The sequence below is a fragment of the Ammodytes marinus genome (genome assembly GCF_949987685.1).
Source record: "Ammodytes marinus genome assembly, chromosome: 1".
NCBI classification, from domain to species: domain Eukaryota; kingdom Metazoa; phylum Chordata; class Actinopteri; order Uranoscopiformes; family Ammodytidae; genus Ammodytes; species Ammodytes marinus.
The window spans coordinates 12,529,352-12,553,475 of NC_137230.1; the positions used below are offsets into that span (position 1 = coordinate 12,529,352).

At 39.9% G+C, this 24,124-nt stretch overlaps 1 protein-coding gene across 1 annotated transcript in view; it reads right to left on the bottom strand.

Moving 5' to 3' along the window:
- LOC307249482 (CUB and sushi domain-containing protein 1-like) overlaps nt 1–24,124 on the bottom strand; it is a gene marked incomplete at both ends in the record, with an annotated part of 421,303 nt that overhangs the window by 143,902 nt on the left and 253,277 nt on the right. The window contains 3 exons of the mRNA XM_080026212.1: nt 14,777–14,898; nt 20,194–20,318; nt 22,838–22,919. Coding sequence (XP_079882338.1) covers nt 14,777–14,898; nt 20,194–20,318; nt 22,838–22,919 — 329 coding nt within the window. The remainder of the gene's footprint in view (nt 1–14,776; nt 14,899–20,193; nt 20,319–22,837; nt 22,920–24,124) is intronic.

Sequence of the window (24,124 nt, forward strand, 5' to 3'; positions counted from 1 at the left end):
AGATTCAGCAATGCATAAGCCTTGGGCTGTGCTTTGCCCAAATATAAATCACAACAAAAAAAATCAAATTTAAAAGGTTATGGATAAAAATGAGGATTTGCCATAACAGGAAAGTCAAAGAAGCCATATATGTATGTATAACTGCATTAATATGGAAACAGGCTCATATTTAAAAGAACAAAAAACAAGTTTATTGTTATTTTTATAGATATTTACCGTATTTTTACAAGATGCAGCTTATTAAATATGAGACTCATATGTGCAGAAAGCATTTTGCTTTCTTGTTATGCGCTGAATGTCGAAGCCTCTGGCAATGTCTAGTCTTTTCAAAGTGCAGCTACAAATAATAGGAAGAAGATGCACAATGACATTATGAGGTATTCACTCCTGGCTTACAACAAATCCAGGGGAGCATTAATAAACCATTGTACTTCCTCTTTGCTGATTCATTTTGCTAATACTGTGTTTTTCTAATATCATTAACAGAAGAATACAAAGGTTTCTGTAGGGTTTTTTGTAACATACACCATCATCACTTCAGATGTTTCTAAAACATTGTTCAAGGGAACAATGTTTTAATCATCAATACGTGCTGATCAAACATCAACTACCAAGGCATGGAGGATACAGAAACTATTTCAGGGTTGTCAACATTAGACAAACCACATATAGACATACTTTTCTTTTCTAAAATTAAAATCGAACACTCAAAAGACAGAAAAAAACATTATACATTTGGGGAATTCAATGTATTTTCTGCCTATGAAACACAACAGTAATGATCTCTGCTCTGTTCATCCCTATGTGTAAAGGTGCATTGTTAATATCATTGTATAGTCTTGATAGCGAATTAGGTAGCCAGAAACCAAGATCAAACCAAGAACGATAAACTATGAGGTGTTGTTGAAGACTGTATGTGTGTTTGTGTCTGATAAGTTAAGCCTGCTGTTAAAATTGTATAGCATCAGCAGATTGTGGTTATAATGAAAGGGGGTGAAGCAGAACAGAATCGAAGACAAACAATAGTTTTATGCGCATTGCTGTGGTGTGTGTGTGTGTGTGTGTGTGTGTGTGTGTGTGCATGTCTGTAGGAGGTAGTTTTCTCAGTTAGCAACTGAAGCAGAATGATGTTCAATTCTGTGGTTCAAACACACCTGTTTCACTGAATGTGTGAGTGCAGTTTGGCTGTTTTTCTGTGCCCACATGTTTCTATCTTAATATATATATATATATATTTATGTTGTGTGTGTGTGTGTGTGTGTGTGTGTGTGTGTGTGTGTGTGTGTGTGTGTGTGTGTGTGTGTGCGTGCGTGTGTGTGTTACTGGGTGTCTAGACAGTCAGGGCAGCTTTCATAGGAGCAGCAGACATAAAGGAGGGAAGTGAAGCGTTATCACACACAGGTCATTAGCAGAAAGACTCAGTGCTGTTCAATACATCCAAATGGGCCCATTTAGAAATACATTAAGAGCCGCCTGTAACCCCAGACTACATTACATCAGCTTCTTCGTTTTCTAAAGCAAAGAACAAAACTAAGAATGAAAAGAACTGAGGAAGCAACCATTACTAAAAGGAAAAAAGGAATGGAATTGTCAATGCCTTTTAAGGCCAGGACACACCAGTCCGCCTACCCGAAAATGGAGTTTGCCGATTCAGGCAGCTCCAGTCTTCCCGTCGCGGCCAAAAAAGTGCAAAGAACACACCAAGCCGACTGCTGACTTTCCGTACACTCTGCGCTTGCGCGGGACATAATGTCTCCATAACAGAAGGCGGCGCTAATCTGTATTGTGGCCCGAAAAAATACGGAAGCCGGAAATGATGGGACGGCTCTCTAGACCATAAACATAGATATAACTACGTATTTATATTTATGGACCATAAAGAGCACAATTTTTAGCAGAGAGTGTCGAGCACGGTGTCGAGCAGTCAACAAGGGTTGATGCATGTGAGTACTCGCTGAACAAAACAAACAAACACATTAAAACAATGGCTAACTGTTGTTAGCTGTTTGTGCTACCCGCCTCACTTCCGGGCTTCACTGATTCGCTAGCCCTCCACCAATCAAATTGCTCCAACTGAAAGACTGCCCGCCGCCGATTGAACATGTTCAAAAGAAGCCCGACGACATCTACGACGACTGATTTCACGGCACACACCAAACAGATTTGTGTCCCCGCCCCCTCCAGACTCTACAACGGCGATTATCGGGCCGGTGTGTCCGGGCCTTTACAAATCGTTAAAGCCTCCAGTCTGATGACTACAATTTATGTTAATGTTTTAACAGCCCATTTTGTCCCTGAAGGACTTACATGGCTCTAGACTAACTTTTTTACTAGTAGGACCTGTGCTACCAAACGTCATAGTTGGTCGCACAAGCACATGATTTAGCGATGTTGGCACTTGATCGTGGGAAATAACTTATTATTTTAAAGGAGACTTTCAAATGTAGACTGTTCAGGTTTAAGTTTAAACATTAAAAAAAAATTAAATAACAGCGTTCATGTTTGAGTGTGGACGCTTTCTGAAGGGGTTTGTGAAGCGTTATCACCTTGAGGTCATAAGCAAGCAGCAGAGCATCTAAGAGCCGCTCAATAGACTATTTAAACATTGTTAAGAGCAGAGTGCAATCCAAACCTACAGTCAAATACTTTCAGTCAGTCATTTAACATGTAGGGAAATTGAGGGTCTTCTCAGGGCACAATCACTACCTTTGACAAACTGATACATATCTTTGACCTACTCTGATCCTGCACACACAGCAGATAATGTGTTTGCCAGTCAATTCAAATAATCTAAAATATAACTCAACTGGTCAGCATCCGTCAACAGAGCCTAATAAACATTACATGAGTTGCACACTGTACCCATTCAGTTGTAATGCGGAACTGTAAAGGGTTGCATTGCCTATGGAAAAATAAGCTATTAAATATGCCTTCAGTTCTTGCCCTCACAGTTTTGACCTTATGTCAGAATAGTGCAAGACTACCATACAGCCCTAATTGGGAAGATGTATTCTGACTTCCCTTGTTGAGCTGAGACTGCAGCAATGCTGACTCATGGCTGGGCAGCAATAGCTAGGATAAATGATCAAATAAATTACAACAAATCCATCTATCCATCTATCCATGTTAAGGACATTTCAGCAGGTAGGATGCTAATCTGAATGGTCCTTTATTTTTGTGTGCCCTGGTCAGAGAGCAGCCCTTCCTACATATTCACTACTAGGATGTTGTGCAGTCCCAGGGAGAGACGCCAAGATCGTTTTCCGGCATGTGGCAGTGCCACGGCGACCACTGCCATTACCATGGCTTGAGCCGTTCAGTAACGGTAATGCCAGCCCAAACAATGGTATTTTGCGACCGGCACGCCCCGCCTCCCCCCTATAATTTCACAACAGGTATTGCCTTTACGGCAGAGGCAGGTAAAGCTAAATATAATTGGTCTTTATTTACACTATATCACAACATAACACCGTAAATAAATGGATTTATTCATGTCTCTGGTCATTTCCGTTGTAAGGATATGTGCAATCTGTTTGTTGTTGCTTTTGAAATGACAGATGCTTTATAGAACAGTCGGACTTGCTCCGGTGACGGTAGTTAGCATAGCCTCCTGAGCAGGTCTGACTAATCGATAACAGAGAATTAGCCCTATATAGCGTTGGCTACAGAGGCAGGTTGATATATGTACCAGGGGGTGATATTGCCACCAAAGGCTCCCTTAGCTCAGCGGGTAAGGAATTCCCTTTTGAAACAGTAGACCCGAGTTCGCATCCTGCCCTGTTTTTTTCTTTGCATCTCTTGACTAGACATTTAGATTTTTTTCTCTATATTTCATCAAGGTAGGTCTACAGGTTCCTATCGTTTAACACTGATTCACTGTAATAAACCTTTTTGTACTATTTGTGTGCCATTTCCAACTATATAGGGCTAATTCTCTGTTATCGATTAGTCAGACCTGCTCAGGGGGCTATGCTAACTACCATCACCGGAGCAAGTCCGACTGTTTTATAAAGCATCTGTCATTTCAAAAGCAACAACCAACATATCGCACATATCCTTACAACGGAAATGACCAGAGACATGAATAAATCCATTTATTTACGGCGTTATGTTGTGATATAGTGTCAATAAAGACCAACTATATTTAGCTTTACCTGCCTCTGCCGTAAAGGCAATACCTGTTGTGAAATTATAGGGGGGAGGCGGGGCGTGCCGGTCGCAGAATACCACTTTTGGACTGGCATTACCGTTACTGAACGGCTCAAGCCATGGTAATGGCAGTGGTCGACGTGGCACTGCCACATGCCGGAAAACGATCTTGGCGCACCTGGGGCCTCATTTATAAAGGTGTGCGTAGAAACCTTCCCAAAACATTGCGTTCGCACAAAGCCAAGAATGTGCTGCGCGAAAAAAAAGTTGAGATTTATAAAACTGTGCGGTGCACTGTTGCACGCAATCTTCCCTGTATAATTACTAGAGGTGGGCATAGATTAATTGTTTTAATCTAGATTAATCTAGATTAATTTTGGAATTAATCTAGATTAATCTAGATTAAAATGGCTCATTTTAATTCATTCATAATATGTGTGTGCTCCTAAATAATGACTCAAAGTAAGTCTTTGAGAACGTGTTTCTCAAGCCAGGTGGCGCATCAGACCAGGGGCTCATCTGCTTGAGGAAGCTGTTCTACTATGATAATTGGTGATGAAAATAAATAATGTTCAACAAGATGTTACTTAGTAACGCGTTACCGGCATCGGACCTCTTTTTTCAGTAACGAGTAATCTAACGCGTTACTATCTCCAAACCAGTAATCAGATTAAAATTACTCATCAAAGTCACTGTGCGTTACTTTTTCTGTCATTTTCCTTAGTGAAACATTTTACATAACTGCACAAATGACTGCGATTGCGATTTTATGTAAATAAATGTGCACGCATGTGTCTCTAAACGCTCCAACTGCTCCAACCGCTCCTCTCGTCTTTTTGGTAGCGCCCCTCTCTGACATGCAGCGTGTGTGTGTGCGCCTGTGTCTGTGTCTGTGTGTGTGTGTGTGCAGCAGCATTACGGCCGAACTGTGGCGCAAAACAAAGTTTTCCCCCCGATGAAATATAGCGTCTGCTAAGGGGATATTTAGGATTCGGGTACGGTGACGTTGAAGAGATAGAAGTGTTTAAAACTTGGAAACTTATAGTCACGTGGCGACCGGTGGCCACACACACCCACCCTGCGTTCCAATACCCGATTGTGTCGTGGGCAAGTGATGGAGAGAGAGAGCGGCGGGTGTGTGAGAGAATAAAGGCTCCTCAAGTGTCAACAACGGCCCCCGGCTATTATTATCTCCCCTGAGCCGAACAGGAGGTGGAATAAGAGATTAACGGCGATATTTTTTTTATCGCCGATAAGAGTCTTGCGTTAACGCAGCACGTTAACGCCGATAACGGCCCACCACTAATAATTACCCACCTGCGGTGAATTGTGCGCTGACGATCTCCGCCCGTGTCATCCCACTTCACATCCCAGTTTCATCCCACAATCTACCATACATGGCGAATGCTAAATAGCTGAATATGATGACGCTCTTAATAAGCACGACATTTTGACTGACATGGGGAAAAAAGGGAGGCAACCAGCCGCAAAGAAAGCGACTGGGAAGGAAGAAAGCCCGTGCCATGCGTCGCTGTAACTGCCACTAAAACACAAACACACACGCACGCGCTGATCACATTTCATGATTGGTACAGTCGTTATAGTCTTTGGTAAACTGTTTTGCCCAACTTTGTACTGTATGAAATATCACATATTAGCGAACCTGTTGGACTATATGTAGGCCTATATAAAATGTGTTGTGAGAAGTGAAATAATGCATTAGCCTATAGTCTATTCCAAAGCATTGTTCCCTTTCCGTGAGATCCACACATTTCCAACAACAACGTCAGATTATAGTTTAAACTTCCAGGGTTAGTTGTTATGGGAAAGAGATGCATAAAATAATTTGCTAAATTCATAACATGATTTTATCTAACAAAATATTTAGTTTTAATTAATATGTTTGGCCTTAACTTTGTACAAAACTACTTTTTACACACAGCCTAAAATATTGACTTTGCTCTCCCGCTGGCCACTCACGGACACACCTCCCGACGTATATGATATTATTATAGAGTAGAACTATAAGATTACATGTAAAAATATAACCAAAACATGTATAGACCTACTTGATAAGTAAATCAACCTACATCATTACTGCATGCCATAGACAACAGTAGCCTATATTCGCAACAATAGGTACGCACATGTAATTGATTAAATATATTGGGTGCCATGCATTTCACAAGGATATGTGTGTTTTTAACAGAGCTTTATTTCGTGGTGTTGCCATTGAGTGTCGCTGATTCCCCGAGTCAGGAAACCTTGCGGTAGCTCTACGCATGGTCAAAAGTTTGCGTGGGAATACGCACACTTCTCCGCAAAGAATTCTATTATAAATACCACCGTTTTGCCACTGCACATTTGACCGCACATTCTGCCTGTCTACGCAAGGTTTTTGTGCGTAGAAAGCTTTATAAATGAGGCCCCTGGTCCCAGGTTCTCCTTAAAAACGGCACTTGATTTTGGCCCTGTTAAAATGTCAACACTCTGCACACGTCTAACGAATTACGCTCAGTCAGCCATTTCAACTTCATTATAAGCCGAGCCGAGGTGACCCCTACCAAAGGGAAGTAGACATAGGATTCATTTCAATCTTGGTGGCCGTAACGCCAACCTCCTTATTACTGTCACACCAAACAAGACTACAACAAATAGGCTTTTACCCTCACATCAAACAGCGAGTTCTAACAGAACATCACAGTCAAAATTTTCCCTCTGGATTTGATTGAACTCTCAACTGTAAATGCAGCAATTATAAGAAATATAAAAATAAATGTAACATTAAAAAAGTTGAGGCATTCACCCATTATAGCTTTGGAAGGCATGACCGTATGCCCTGTGTGTATTTCATTTTCCAACAAAGTAGCACATTTATAAGTGACTCCCTTCAGAAGTTTGAGGTGAAGGTGTATAGTAAAAGTGTGTGTGTGTCTGTGTGTGTGTGTGTGTGCGTGCGTGCAAGGGAAGTGTATGCCTTGAAGTCCTGAACTTTTGAGAATGATAGATGTGAATATACAAATGTTTACAAGTTGTTGGATGATAACAAAGCAGGACTTGACAAAGCAGGATAACACTGGTCCTGAAAAGCAGAGTGTACAAGAATCACCTTGATGGGATTTTGCCACATTGTTGAGTCATTGGTGAGCAGCCACAATAGCAGTCTGGGGCCTTTTTTCCCCAAATATTGCTTTGAGCCTTTCAGACAAGTACAGACTAAGCTCAAACCTTGCTTGATGACTCAACCCACATTTGGAGGACGCTAGCGGGGCAAGGGCCCAAATTCCTACAAGGAAAATGTTTTGCGAATACTTAATTCAGTATAATGCCTAGAATGGCTACTGGTAAAGAGATATCAAAAATATATTTATTTACAACAAAGTCATGATGAAGTTTGCTGTAACACGTATACAGTTAATAAAGGATACATGGCAAGGAATAAAGTGAAGAGTCCCCTCACATGGAACAGCCCAACATGTACCTAGCCCTCCATAACGAGCTACTAGCCACATGTCAAGCTGTCAAAGTAACTGTCCATGCTAACTTTTGACTCTGTGTGTGTGTATGCATTCGTACGTGCATTTTGCGCGTGTGTGTTCTTTCACACTGTGCTTGCCTTCACAGCAGGAAAGCAGCAGGGAGGGAGGGTAGAGAATATTTCCTGGGAGCACCAATCTCCTGACCTTGATTCGATCAATATATCTGTTCAGCAGGGATTGCTGTGCCCTAACAGGAATCTATCATTGTATCCAAGGAATGAAACAAACACCCTATAAAAGGGGCACTCTAATAAGCAGGTGCCCAAGCCCCCTTTGATGTCAATGTCAACACATTCCTGCCCACAGCCTGCCCCTCAAAGCTGGGGAAGTTTTTTCAAACCTCTCAATGATTCATCAGATTATAACAAATTTATTAATTTTTACTGCTTAATTCCATAGCAGCATTTCAATGATAATCAAATCAGAATGTTGAAGCACTTCTGCTGTTCATTGCAGCTCAAGAGTGAGTCATCATGAATGATCTTTTGCTTCATCTTGCAGCTACAGTTGAATACATTTTACGATAGGTACTCACTGTGCAGTGAGGGACAAACACAGCAGCGGGATGCATACCAAAGCCAGGGCTTGCAGTTTCTCATCCAAAGCAATTCATTCAGACCAGCAGTGAAGAGCCACTATACTAGCTGTTGACCAGCACAAATAAGTAACTGCTTCAGCTGAATTTGCATCAAGACATGAGTCAATTGAAACAGCCCCATGCAGTCCACTCGGTAAGTATACTGTAAACTAGTAGTTTTAGCTGTAGGGTCAACTCATTAGCTCACAGACTATAGTATTTGAGTAATAAAATGTCTGTTGTACCATTTCTTCATACATTAAGGGGGAATGTACTGCCCAAGAGCCTTAAGCTTCCATTAGTTGCTTTTCTTTACAAGTATTTTCTTTTCCAAGGTCTCGCGGGCCAGAGTCCTTCCCAGCATGCACGGACCAGAGGGCAACTAAGACAGATGGCCGGGCAAATCACAGGGCTAACATAGACATCCAATCACTCATTAAGAGTCTACCTGACCTGCATGTATTTGGACTGTGTGAGGATACCAAAGTGGAAACTCAGAACAAGGGATACATAGGTGGAAGGCTGATGTGCTCACTGGCTGAACTCTTGCTCTTTGCCTTTGTGCCCCCTCTAATCTAAACACTTTTCAATGCAAATGCTTTAGACGAAAGTGAATGGAGAAAACAAAAAAAGGGATATAAACTACAATAAACATGTGATGTATGGTGTAGAAATGTAATCATAGTGAGTGAGAGTCTGGCAACCAGCGAAGCCAATCTAAATGTTAACGCATGTTAACAAGTGATCATAGCTCAGTGAAAACAGGAAAAGAAAAGCGGTGATAACAAATTACTGAAATCCTTGAGATCTGGCCGCTGCGAGAGACTCATTTCTCCGGGTTATGCATCCAACAGGGTCATTACATCTAGTAGAAAGGTTTTTATTACATAATAAAGAGTGCAGCATTTGTTGTGATTACTGCATCTTGGGTTTATATTTCAACGTGTTCTAGATAGTTGTTGTGTCTCAATGTTGTTATATGCTGCTGACAAGTGATTTTTATTTTCCTGTGTGGGAAAAATTCAGTTCTAGTCATTAAAAGAAAATAGACTGGTGAGGATGCTAGCATGTTGGCTGTACCCTGAAAGTACCCATATGTGCTGGGTTTATGTGTTGCAGTCGTCCTGCCCCGAGGTGACCTTTCACTTTAAGTGGTAAGAAAGCAAACGGCTGTTGAATGGTTAAATAAGTCCCTCGCCGAGGTGTTACGGCACCTTGGAGTGCTGTTGACCTGTTGGCTGGACAGTTTAGGAAAATAAACTGCGTATTATACCAGAGCAACAGCTGTGTGGAAGCTGTGCCACAGTAGGAAAGCATGTGATTACAGGAGACTGGATATGGCTGATATAAAAAAAAAATGTGTATTGGAAAAAGCCAGTGCACAGAGCTAAAAGGTGTAACCTTGCAACACTAATGCATCACCACGAACACAGCCTCCTTTGGTAGAGAGGTATACAGTGAGTATAGAGTTCAGCAATGAGAGCCAAAGACAGAGCTAATACATTGAATTATAGTCCATCAAACTGGCAATTTACAGCTAGTAGCCAGATTAGCAAAAAAGCCCCTGAACTGAGATAATGTGCAAATTAGGCAGCCATTAATGAATCTGTGACACTGATGGTTATTTACTCTGCACTTTACTGATGCCTTTTGCTCAGTGTGATCAACGTCCTTACTGAGCTAAGGTAGAATGTTGCCGTTTAATTTGTAGTGATTCAGAAATGTCGAAATATCTCACTGTAAAATGTTAATCTTACCATTACAAGAAGACAGTGATACATTATATATATATATATATATATATATATATATATATATATATATATATATATATATATATATATATATATATAAAGAAACAAACATGTATGGTAAATATATAAAGAAACAAACATGTATGGTAAAATTATCAACAAAACAGTCCGTTTCCATTACAGTTTGCAAATAGACTCAACTCAACCTACTATAGTAGTGTGAACAGTTTTCCTGTCCTATGAAGGACATATTGCTGATGCACTCACTTTCAGTTTGAATCCAGATAATTATCATTCTGCCTGTGCTTGTTGCCCTGTTGGTCATATTTTAGTTATCACTAAAAAAAATAACATAATAACGTCACCCTAGAACCAATGGCCAGAGCAACAAAAATAAATCCAAAATTGAAGTTAACCGGAATTTTACTTCAACAGTTTACTGATACCCAATGGTTAAAAGGACATGTTTTGTTCACAGTTAGACCATTTTGATAATGCACTAAGTAGTGGTCATTGTGTCTTCATTAAGCAACAGCTTGAGCCAATTTTGCAGTGATGTCCCAAAACAATGCATTGTTGTAGGATCAGTCGGGGGTTTAACATATTCTGGCTAAGGCCTTCATTGGTCTTCATTGGCCTCAATTTCTGTATCAAATAAAATGTAACAGAATATGATAGAATGTGTCCTGACCCCACTGAAGTGATGATGATGATGATGATTCATGCATGGAGATGAACCAACATCTGATACTATAATACCACACACACACTAATATGTATTCATCAGGAAAAAGACAGCAATGATTAGAGGCCTAATCGGCATGTGTGACGATGCGTTTCAGAGGGTATGTGTGTGAGCAGTCAGGCATGCTTCAGACTTGAACAAAATAATTATCTGCTTGATACTGATGAATCAAATGACAGACACACACACACACACTCGCCCACACGCACGCACGCACGCACGCACGCACGCAGGCGCACACACACACACACACACACACACACACACACACACACACACGCACTGCTGATTCCTTTTGACTGCTGTGCACCTGAGATTTTCCTCTCCACTACCTGGAAGTTGATAGTTTACCCTAAAACATATTTTTCACAATCTCTGGCAGTTAGCAATTAAGTTGGCAGCCGATGCATAAACAGTCAACATTCATAACACCACACACAAACCAGATGCCCGTGCACACACCGACGCAAATAATAACACATGGGAACATAGAAAAAGAAGCACACACACATAATGACAGGCTGTCAGTCCCTTACAAACTATTGATCGTGCTGCTTTTATTCAGAGCTTAACGGAATGGCAACAGACACACAAGTGGCCAACATTACTTATTGGCTACCAAAACTTGTGCACGTCAAGCCACACAAAGAAAGAACAAAGGGGTATGCACACTTCAATAGAAACATTCTTCTCTGTCTCAATTTTGTAGAACATGTTATTGATGAAAGAAGTCATCTGGAATAATGGCCAGTCAGAGGCCGAGCAAAGGGAGAGACACAATGAAGAAAGAGAAGTGGAGAGGGGACAAAGAGGGACAGCTCAGGAGTCTGAGATGGAATCAGAGAAATGGAAAGAGTACAACGACAGCTCGACAAAGAGATGACTGTTGTTCATCCTAACGCATGGCTATTTTATCTCTCCAGATAGTTCTCTCGTAAATGTCTCCACACTTTCTAACTAATCATACAAAGTAGGGTGGAGAGGAACTTGAACTTATTATTCAAAGGTGTGCTTTTAATCATCATTTGTATTCCCTGTATACACAAATGAAATCATGATTAAATATCTACGTTCAAGTGGGAAGAAGTTTTCAACTTCTTCTAAAAATGCTTGGAAATAAGGTAAAAAAAAACAAGGTGTTCACTGTTCACACCAAGAGAAGGATTACTTAAAAGAAAAAAAGTAAACAAAGAACTATAGCTGATCATGCCATGGGGACTGTTAAGCTCACTTTAGGTCACTTGGATACACATACTAATAAAGGCATATTCAGCATTAGTCATACATAGTAGATGGATATTCTTAAAGAGTGCATTTCTGCCTAACTTCATTGTTGTTGTTTATTGTATGCAAGTCTTTACCTTTTAAGACAACAGGGTTCAATTTATGATAAAGGTGGTTTTCAAATAGCCTGAAATGAATTCCCATCTAATATAAAAAGCAAGCTGCCAAATGCAGGAACTGGACTTAAAGTGTGATCAACCCTCGAACAAGTCACTACAATTGAAAAGCTGGTGCCACCTGGTTTAAGAAGGCTTAATCAATGTGTACAACAAATGATTTGTGTAAACTTTAATGGTAAATATTCAGATTTATTTGCCATTTTCTTACACTTGAAAACCTACCAACTGTGTGGCTAACGCCTGCTGTGAGAGAATACAATGTATAAGGTCAACAACAGCATAGAGAATAGGGATGTGTAGTCTCATGTCATTTTGGATCATTCGAAAAAGTGGTGGATTGCACATTTTCTTAAACAATTTAAAAGGGAAAATTGAAAAAAAAAAAGTTCAACACATGAGTATGTATTGTTAACACTCACTGTATCTGCATTGCGGATGGACTGGGCTTAATTAAATTTGATTGTGTCACTCATTTAGATTCCATTCTATTATTTTCTGCTCCACTCCAGTCTGTGTCTATAACGCCCTTTATACTCTTGTTCCTTTCAGTCCTTGTCTCTCCCTCTGTGTATGTAGATAGTGACATTCTGCAAATGCCAGCAGCTGTAGTAGCTGATAATCTGTCATTATAGCACATTCTTAAAGCCCTCTCAAACCTCAAGTATACACATACACAGACTTGCATGCACATGGGGTACATGGAACAGATAAGACATTTCATCTGTCATAGAGGGCTAGGGATATGGGATTCTATTATACTCTATTGTATTGTATTGTATTTTATACCCCCAAGCAACACACCCACACACACACACACACACGCACACACATGCACACACACACACAGCAGCAGCAGCACCAGGATGACTTTCCATCAGTCACCTGACACTATGCAACAACACAATACAATACAGTATGTGGTACATTTGTCATGATAAAACTTTAGAAAATGCCGCCAGGTCAAGGAATTCATTTCACTCATATTTTCTATTTTCTTTGTGGAAAGAAATGTCACAATGGTGACATTTGCTGCAAAGATGATGCCACTTCCACAAACATGTCTTAAGATTATATATATATATATATATATATATATATATATATATATATATATATATATATATATATATATATATATATATATATATATATATGTATATAAGTCTCAATGCATTAGAGTCTCATAGCTATGTGAATGAGATCAATCTACACAGACATAGAATAACACTTGGGTTGGCGCCATAGCCTGACACAAGCTGTTGGCGAATCGTATGTGACCATTTCTCTCTATCAAGGTCAGAGAGACGCAGGGGAGAGAACAAAGAGGCAATTTCTCACTCTTTCTCTCCCACCGTTTAATTTTTTTTCTGTTCTCTCACCTCAATTATATCTCACCATTTCTCCATCGCACTCCTTCAAGAGGCTCAGAGGTGAGTAGACTTCATTCACCATCCATCTTTAGACACAACTTACAATGTCACATGTCAAGTAGTAGGCTACCTGCTTGGACATTCAGTACTTTTTCCCTATTCTCTCTTCCCTGACACTGTAATCGTGAAGTAGCTGAATCAATATTCAAACCTATTTTTTTCTCCTCTTTACTTTCCATCTCTCTTTTCCTCCGTAGTGCATTCTTTCTCTCTTTCATTGCTTTGCCCTCTCACCATATTCAAACTTCATATTAAAAAAAAAATCAAAGGGAGAGGAGAAAAGAATATGATAGAAGGAGAAAGTGGATAGGACGTGAGCAGTGCTGAGCAGAGTAGTAGATGAGGAGAGAAGCGGAAAATAAAATAAAAACACAAATATTTACACAGAGAGACTTGAGATATTGTACCACAAATATATGAATTATTCATTTTCATACCATAATGACTCAATAACAGAGTTGCCTTCGCACAATTGGGGAGGGTGTGGTGACCATGAGCTCAGCAATAAAAACCAAATTCAGTCAGCGAACATAAAAACAAAAGGGAAGCCTAAAACAACCAGCCATCACCTTTCTCAACACTTGACCACATAAGAGAATATCTGTGAATGTTGTGTCATAGATTATAGTCTGCTTTACAACTTTTTACTGTTAAGTAATGCTCACTTTATTTGCCACAAACGTCAGTCTCCATGACCTTTAAGTATACAATAATGTCAGTTTCTCGACAATGCCTGTTATCAGAGTCGTGCGGTTAACCACACTCACCCTGGATATCTATAGCTCATGAAAATGAATAAATAAAAACATCTAATACATAACCAATTCTTGTTATCCATCGTGTGGATCTGTAATAGCCATAGAGTAGAAGATCATCTGCAGAAAAGCCCATACTGTCGAAGAGGCAAATCATTTACTAGCCATCAATATTTGTAACCTCAAAATGGCAATATTGAACATTGATACTACCAGGAATTTGGCAGAACAATGCTTACTTGCATACTTACACAACAAGTCATGCATTAATGTGCTCAGATTACTGCATTACACAATACAATGTGGTGTATGTAGATTCAAGGTATAGAAGCTGCATATTCCCCACGTCAGTTTATCATGACTTTTTTGATCTAAAATGCCTGGGGATAATAAATGGGGCATAAAATAACACAAACAAGCTTACCTTCCCAGAATCCATTGCGGTGATGACCCACACACAGTGTGCATTGTTCTCATATTGAACAGGGTAGTTAGGAGAAGTTATGACCCCTCTGGGCCCCCTCAGGTTGCTGCCACAGGTCCGAGCTACAGAAGAAGACAGCAAAACAGTGTGTCAGAGCAACAGAGAGTTTTAAAAAGCTTAATGGGGCAATGAAAATGACGCTCGCAGATTACAAATGTCTTCTTCCCTTAAAAAAAGGGAAAGAGTGTTTGACAGCAAAAGAGGAAAAGGCAAATTACTATAGATAGACCACAGGATTCAATGTACCCAAAACTGAAATTGTGATTTGTGGACAATAAATTGGGGCATTTTATGTTATCATGCTAATATAGTAATATACCGTAGCTTGTTAGCATTCTACTGTATGTTATCATTACTCTCAAAATAAGAGCAAAATTGTTGAGGAGTCATTGGTTTTAAAGGCATTCTCCATTTTGTTAAGTGTTGGACGTGTCATTTCTGAACTGTTGTCAGTGCTAGATGAAAGGTCAGGGGATGACCAAAATCACTTGCAATTATATGAGTGGACAAATGCATGTATGGCTGTACATATTTGTATTCAAACCCATCCAATAGCTGTTGGGAGATTTCACTATGGACCGATACTGGCTGGCGAACTTATGTGCTTTTCGCATGGCTACAAATTGTGACAATATGAATTGGTATGATGTTATTTATCTAAAACATTCCCCCTCTGCTGCTAAAGCTTTCAGTACCTTTGGTCGTGAAGAACTTGCAGTTGTTATCATCAGCATTTTTTATAATATTCTACCTAGCACTCTATTTTATCCATATTGATTTTGTCCTGTGTGATACTGAAGGTAATATATTTCTTGTCTTCAGTACCTCGTAAAGTCACCCATGTGTTATTGCCTTAAAGGGCTATTTGGAAAAAATAAAAATAAAGTTTCAAAAGTCCCCTTAAAAACCATATTGAGCACAGTATATTAAAAGGGCTTACTTGACATTTTCAGTCAGTTCTAGTCAACAAGCACTTTCACTGCAGAGGAAGTTTTATCTGTTCATATATTTGCCCTTTATCTATCATTATGAGTTAGCTGGAGGCGACCGCTGCCATTACAGAGAAGTGAAGGCCAATGACAATGGAGGCAAAAAAGCATTTGAAACAAGAATGAATATAAAAGGACCATCAGAATAAAAGTGGGGGTGGGTAGTTAAGTGGGAGATGGGTCGGACATAATGAAGTAAAAAAAAAAAGTTTGCAAATACAGAGAGGGTTGAGAGGCAAAGTGGAGAGAGGTAAAGAAAGAGATGGAAGGACGGAGTAGGGGAGGTGAAAGATAATAATGTGAGAAAGGAAAAGGACGGCGGGCAAGAGGAAAGAAAGAGACAGAGACACAGAAAAAAACCAGGAGAGAAATGGAGCGAAAGGAGGACCTCAGATGACTGATCTGCCTGTTAATTAGAAACGAGGGCTGAAACACACTGGGATATACACAAAGGTACACACACACACACACACACACACACACACACACACACACACACACACGGACACACAGAAACACATTCATGGTGATTCATCCTAGAGACCAGCTTCTAATTAACATTTAAGTCTCGGTAGAGAATGGGGAAGCTCATGGGTTTGAATCCCAGGAGAGTGATCACACCAGATAGGCACACTATACTAAGGCTACGCTTTATGGATTTCTTAACCTCCGCGTGCCCACTTGTTTGTGTGTAACAGTCTATTGATCCTCTCTTCCTTTCTTCTCTCTTTCTCTTCCTTTGCTCTCTCCTTTTCTCCTTCTGCATGCATTTGCTCTCTAATTACAGATATTTATGTTATAAAAATCTCAAGACAAGAAATCACTGTCAAATATGCTAGCTGCAACGTACAGTTTTCCAGATGTTGCTACATTGCTACATTCCTCCTCAAATGTACTTTTCTGTAGGGAAAGTAGGAAAGACGTACGATATATTTTTTTTAATTATCACACATAATTTCTGCTTCTTTTACAACTACATTGAAGTATTGTAAAATGTAACGCAGATTGAGTGTCTGTATTTCTGCACAATTCCCATGAAAATAAATGATGCCTTGTTCAGCATTAGATAAAAAAAACGGTCCAAGTGTACAGCTTATCTTTGAAAACCTTTGTCTCTGCAATATCATTTAAAATAAAGTTGTGTGCTTCCCCAGTCACTTAATTACTTAGTGTGGCGGCTTGGCGAAAAAGAGGAAATAAAGCTCTTTAGAACTGAAAAGTTGAATTGTTATTATAATCAGTGATTTAGGCTCTATCTTTTAAACTAATCATTGGTTCCTGAATGAAACAAAATATACAATCATACCAGGAACATTTGAACAGTGAAAATAACATTTCAGATAAGCTAACAAAGAAGTAAAAATCCACATGTCCGTCCATCTCTCTCTCCATCTCACTCTTCCTTAATTGCGACTGTCTCTTGCTGACAATGGTAGCCAGTATCATGAAGTCAGACAGGTTCCGGGATAGACACACAACAGGCACACACACAACCACACATAATAATACGATGTGACAGGGACCCTATAGTATGCGTCTGAGCACAGGGACTGCCTGTCTGTCAAACAAACACACACACACACACATACAGCTCAGGGCATATACTGCTGCAGCTACGAAGTATTTGACATTGTGGTTTGGACACTTGCTGTCAAATTTAGTGTGCACGCACACTAGGGTGGGTATGCTAGCTGTCTGCCTTTCATTGTAGGGCAATGAAAGCCAACAGGGTATTGTCAGTAAACATGTGAGCAGTGACATCTGTTGCACCAGTGCTCATTCACTCATGAATGTTTCCATGACATTGTAAATTTAGAGCCACTGCATTAGATAAATATCAACAAAATTACATAACCACCTTTAACTTCAAACATTTTAGTCACTTTAGTTTTCTAACTCAACTTCAACTTTTCTGAACACTCTGTGGCATTTTTTGGTTTCAACCATGGAAAACACAAAAATAAGACATGCCCACTGTTAATGGAGAAGTAAGTGATAATGTCCTTTTAGCTAGCTTCCTGTCAGTGACTGCAGTTTAGCAGTCTCCTCCCTTGTCCCTACTTCACCATCAGATGAACACGCAGCCGTCTTTGTCGGATAGTGTGGATGGAGAGCAGCGAGTCATCGTTCACATTGTCATCGAGTTATGAACTTCCCATACAGTTTAAGTGATTGCTGTATGAATATAGACTGATTTAACGTGTATATTAATAAGAAATATCACTTACTTCTCCTTTAAGAACTATTAAAAAGTTGCATTAAAAGTGATGGACATTGCGCTCCGGTGGCGTAGTGGATGGAGCGCATATCATATAGGCTCAGGCCTCGTTGCAGTGGTCGCGGGTTCTAATCCGACCAGTCGAATCCGACCAGTCGAATCCGACCAGTGGACCTTTACTGCATGTCATCCCCCCTCTCTCTCTCTCTCTCTGTGTCTACACATTTCAACTCTGTATTATCAAATAAAGCTTGAAAATGCCACAAAAAAAAGTGATGGACATGCAAGTGTAGGGGAGAATGGGGTAAGTAGGCACACATTTTACTCTAGTGAGGATTGCTCATCACCTAAACATCTTTCAATAGTCATTCCTACATTAAATTGAAGCTTAAGGTGTTGGCTTGAAATATGTACCCCTCGCGTTTTCATTAATCATGAAAGACACCCTTGCACATTGTGACAACCAACCCCATCAAGGGGTCGGTTGTCACACACTATGGGGTTGTTTGTCACAATGTTATCTTAATGGGAATAATCTTAAAATTAAGGCAAGAAAGCTGAAAGTTTAATTGCATTGTCAAGTTGACAAATAGGCCTACATAACTTACTGTAGCCCTGGCAGCTGGTCTAGTTTGGGATGTACTGGGTTGTTTTGATTTTTTGCACGCTAGCTGCCTTGTCCTGCTCTATTCTCTCCTTCTCTGGGATGTCAGTGAGGATACAGCTTGTCAATTTATTATTGGGTTCCTTTTCTGGCTGCAGCCTTTGGATAACATGTGACAACCAACCCCCCGAAAAATGTGACGACCAACCCCAACTTGAATTTATTGCTAGCATCAAGGCCAACAACCATCTGACAACTAATTAGCTTGCTAACCACAATCTAAACTATAGTTTACCCTTCACACGTGTTATGGGTAACAAGTATTTTGTTATAAACCCATTGTGTAAAAGCCTAGAAGAAAAATACTGAGGAGCTAAATATTTTCAATTTTACATGAAAAACACAAACAGTCCTCTTACCTCAAATTCAGCAGTCTAACTCTAAGGAAGACTATGTAGGTGACCTCTGATCCCAATTCTGGATATTTACATACCAAAATTTCACAGACAGCACCTTCTGGTTCCGAGATATAACGATTGTGACAACCAACTCGTGTCGTGTGACATATAACCCCGTTCTCCCCTACTTCATATGCTACATTGCCTACAGCAGTTGAGTCTCTGATGACAAGTAGGGTTTTGAACCCCTACGACCATTGGGGCCATTATAGTTTGTTAAGCGGTTCATCAGGGTTGATGGTTTAACTCCTGGGTCCTCTCACAGTAACAGAAGACTGAAGTGACCTAGAGCAGGACACCAAATCCCAGATTAGCAGGCCAGCACCTTGTCTGACCGCTGCGCCACCGCCAGTGTGTGAACGTGGCGGAAGGTATGTGTGACTGTGAGAAATTGTTAAGCTCTCTGCACCATTCTCAGAATAAATGTCTATAGTCTATAGATGTCCATGGAAAGCTGAAATACATTTAAATTATTACCACATGATTTGGTAAATGTAATAATGCAATATAAATATGTCCATAGTACTCCTCATATTTACTCCTCTGCTTTGTGGTGCAAAATATTATTGTTTGGGAGTTTCAGTGCATCAAATGCGTTTCTGTTATTGTTTTTTTTTATTTCTTGAAGTGTGGAGTATCAAAATATGCTATCTAAATCATTCAGTTTTTAAGTTACTTAATTCTTTTTAAGTTACTTCATTCTTTAGAACAAACTATTCCAAACATGTAGCAGACATGCTCTTACACACAAGTCATAGCAGGTTACAGAAGGTAATAATAATAATGGATGAAAGCGTTTTTCTTCACAGGGTTCCAGGTTCCATTCATTCACACACAGTCATACCGGTAGTGGTAAGCTACGATAATAGAATGGCAGCCATTCAGCGCCTACGGCCCCCCCTCCGACCACCACCTCAAACATATAGCAGCCATACAGATTCACACGAGGCAAGGTGGGTGAAGTGTCTTGCACAAGGACTCAACAACCATGACACAAGTGGCAGGGCAAGAATCGAACCGTCAACCCTTCAATCATTGGCCAACCCGTTCTACCACCTGAGCCACAGTCGCCCGGTAGGATGACTTACCTCTGCAGATGGGTCTGTGGTCACTCCACGCCGCCAGGGTGTCAGTGACTCGTTGACAGGTGATACTTTTGGATCCTTGCAGGACGTAGCTGTCGTCACAGCTGAACTGGACGCTGGAGCCAATTCTGGTTGAGGTGACACAACAGTAACAGCACTTGTCAAAACTAGATATATAAATGTATAACATTGATTCTAGCCCTCTGACAGCAGCACAGAGTCCCAGTCGGCCTCATGATATTAGCGATGCCGTAGCTTTTAAGATCTCTGTGGAAGACACCCGTCGACCACAGATCATCCAATTAGGATCTTAATTCCTCTCTTTCTGTAAGACCCTGTCTTTTTATTCACTCAAGCCTTTTTTTCTAGTGTCTGCTTTTACTTTGCTCTCATCTCCTTTCTTGGTAACATAAGACTACATGAATGAACTGTTTGTCAATGCTTAGTTAATGCTATCAACAATTAGTTAATGCGTAGTTAATGCGCAGTAAGCATTACATTGCGGTTCATTCTTAGTCATTAACAGTTAGTTAATGCTTTGTAATGCATTATATATGCTTAGTTAACTAAAGCTTAGTGAATCATTAACTATCATAGTGCTTAATGCCTGGTTGATGCTTATTAAGGATATATTTAAGCGGTTATCAACGGGTAGTTAATGTTAAGTTCATGCCTAGTAAGCATCAACTAAGCATTAACTAACAGTTTGTTTATGTACCCGAAATGTAAAGTGTTACCCCTGTCTTTCTTTTCTCCACTTCTCTGGCCTTCTCTCTCATCATTGGTTTGGATCATTCTTGGTTTTCTCAATCTCGCCCGCTGTCTAACATGTGAGAGGGACATTCACAGCTGTCTAAAGTGGAAGTCTGCATGGTGTCTTGTCTGTTAGGCTTAATGTGTCCCCCCCTAACCAATTCACACCACAGTCTGCCACCTGGCCAAACATTGGCTGTGCAGAGTTCTGGGTTGTTTGGTGGCTGTGCAACCTGTTGTTAAACACAGTGGAGTCATACAGAGCCCAGCTTAATCTCTATGTTAGTGCCATTGTCACGGAGAGAGAGAGAGTTGGATCATTCTATTTTACAGCTTCTGATACTTTGACAACAATGCTGATGACACTGAAACTCTCTTTCATCCGGCCGCTCACTGTGAAATTTACAATTACATGACGAGGAAACTTTTTCGCTGTCCCTCGAAAAAGAGCCAAAACATTTACCCACACGCAATTGTGTATGTGGTCGTCTGGCGAATCAACTGCTATGAAACACTACGTTAAGGCAATCTTGCATTCAATCTGCACTGCCCAACGGTGAAAACTGTTTTGTTTTTTCCCCCGCGGCTGTGTTCTCTCTCCCTTTTCCCTTGTTTCACTTCATCAAACCTCAACGCTGTTCAAGCTACTGCATCTCAGTGATACATTATGATTAGATCACACATCAGTGGTAAATAGCAGTATATTAGATTTGGATAGTAGTGACACACATGACCTGTCTACATTCTTGATCATCGTTTGGAAGTTCTTTGGCCTGAATATCTCTCTCTGAAAAAGGTAAAAATGAAATATTGACTCTTTCATAATTGATGAGAGGAACATAAGAACAATTTAGCTGCCACTGATGCTAAGTGGATGAGTCATGGGGACAGGTGATCATTTTGTAATTGCTCACTCCTGATTAAATGAAATGATGTCTTCCTTTCTACTGATAAGACGAGCGCCACCATAGGGGTGACATATTTTTAGAATCCCTGCGCACAACAATTAATCGTCTATTAGCCAAGATCCAACTTCGGACACAGCTAGAACTGCAGCTGTAAACTTGTACATATACAAAGTATCCACAGAAGGGCTGCTTACGGTCAATTATCTTCACATTATCGATTGTGTGTGTGTGTGAGAGAGAGAGATGTTCTTAGATGCTGTTTTAAATTGTTGTAATTTGCTTTCTTGTAGGTGACTCAGGTTGGCAGGTGTGCAGCTGTTCTGACACGAGGACCTGAACGTTTTTTGTTACAAGCCAGTTACATAAGTGTTCACATCTTAAAAGCCAGAGCTGTAACAACAGGTCCCCAACAGACAAAATTATTTATGATGATACATAAACCACAAAACACTTCAGTCTCCATGAAAAACACAGGAGAACTTGAGGAAGTTGCTTGCTCATTGGGTCAATTGTAGGATCTGGTCAATTGGTCCAATGAGCTTGTTACTTTGCAAACTAAGAGAGTGTGTGTATGTTTCCTTCACAGTGCAACTGTGCTCAGCTTGCAGCAAGGCACAAAATATGTTACTGTCAGTAAGCAGCCCAAAATAAAATGAAAAATAGCAACACGCCAGGAGTTCTCCTGATCCTTACGATTACCCCGGCTATTGTTCTGGAAACAACCAAGCTGTTTGGACTTAAGAAATAAAACAGCACAACATAAAGTGGGCAGGCGTCCCTCTTCTCATCCTAATGACTGGGCCACTTGTTTGCTAAGGTAAAGGATCAATGACATTATGCAATTTACACAGCCTTTTTTCTACACAAGATACAATAAAGTATTCATGGGTCGGTCATGACTTCAACAATATGAAGGGTGTCTTTAATATACTTGATTTGACTTGGAGTGACAGGGATCAGTTGAGAATGGAATGAAGTGAACTTACTGGAAGGCAGAACCCATCCTCTTGCCATTTTCTGGAACTCCGGGATCTGGGCAGACATCACCAGCAAGGCCACTTTGACTCACTGAAAAACAGGGGGAAAAAACATGGTGAGCTGTGTTTAGAGGTTATGATTATGGGCATACATTTGAACAGGGTATTGTCAAGGCATGCTGAAGGTTAAATCAGAAAACTAGTATCAGTATACCACTTTCTACACTAAAGATGAAAGTTACCAAAGGCATTGTATGCTATCAATATGCAATTCCAGTCAGGTGGTTAAGCACAACTAGGTTAAATCCAACTGTGCAGAATATCCCCAAATGTTGTTGAAAATCAACAACAGTTCAGGCATGCACTCATCTTTGAATTTTAAAACAGATCTATTCTCAGCTGACTAAAAAAAAATACACAGACCTCAATATGAAAAGAACCTTCTCTGTTTGTGTTTATTCATCTGACAGGTAGATATAATAATAATACAAAAAAGGTAAAGATGAAACGTTTGTCATCAAAGAACAGCGTTTTGTAATTGATCTATCTAAGGAAATAATCCAACACATGGCTCCTTTTTTTCCCCAAAAAAGGTTTTTTCTCTGCAGACATTTTGAGTCATCATAGCAGGAAAAGCACAGGTGAACCTAATTTTATTAAAGATGGCTCAGTTCCATCCAGCGTGCCAGTAAGCCATGACACTGAGCCAGCACACACGGAACCCTGAAACAAGCTCACCTAAATCGGATGAAGGTTTTTTTAAATAATCAATTATGCCCTAGTTGTAGGCTAGTGGAATGTATTTGGTCTTGTAGGTTTGCACTTGATGAACTAAATAAAACTATATAAAATAAAATCTAAGCTACACAATCAGTGTAGCTGATGTGTGCGGTTTTTTGGCAAGATTGTCAAATTGTTCTACTTGTAAAAAACATTTGCCAAGAGAATATCAAGGATTTCACACATTAGTTGTGAAAATAAATCCAAGTAAGGGATATAATGTGGAAAATAATTCTGATATAAAATTGAATACGATTATTTTGAATGAAATACTGTCGATGACCCAAAAATACGTAAGATTCTGATAAAAAAAATAAGAAAATAACATTAAATGCAGGACTTTAACTACTGTATATACATAGCATGTTTACATTATAGTACTGTGATTTGTTTTAAGGGTTCCAATACTTCCTTCAGAAATAGTGCACAATTTATCGGTGGACGCTGCATTGCTCTAGCACAAACTGTTAAAAAAACATGACATTTTAAATTTGTAATTTTATGAATTAAATTTTT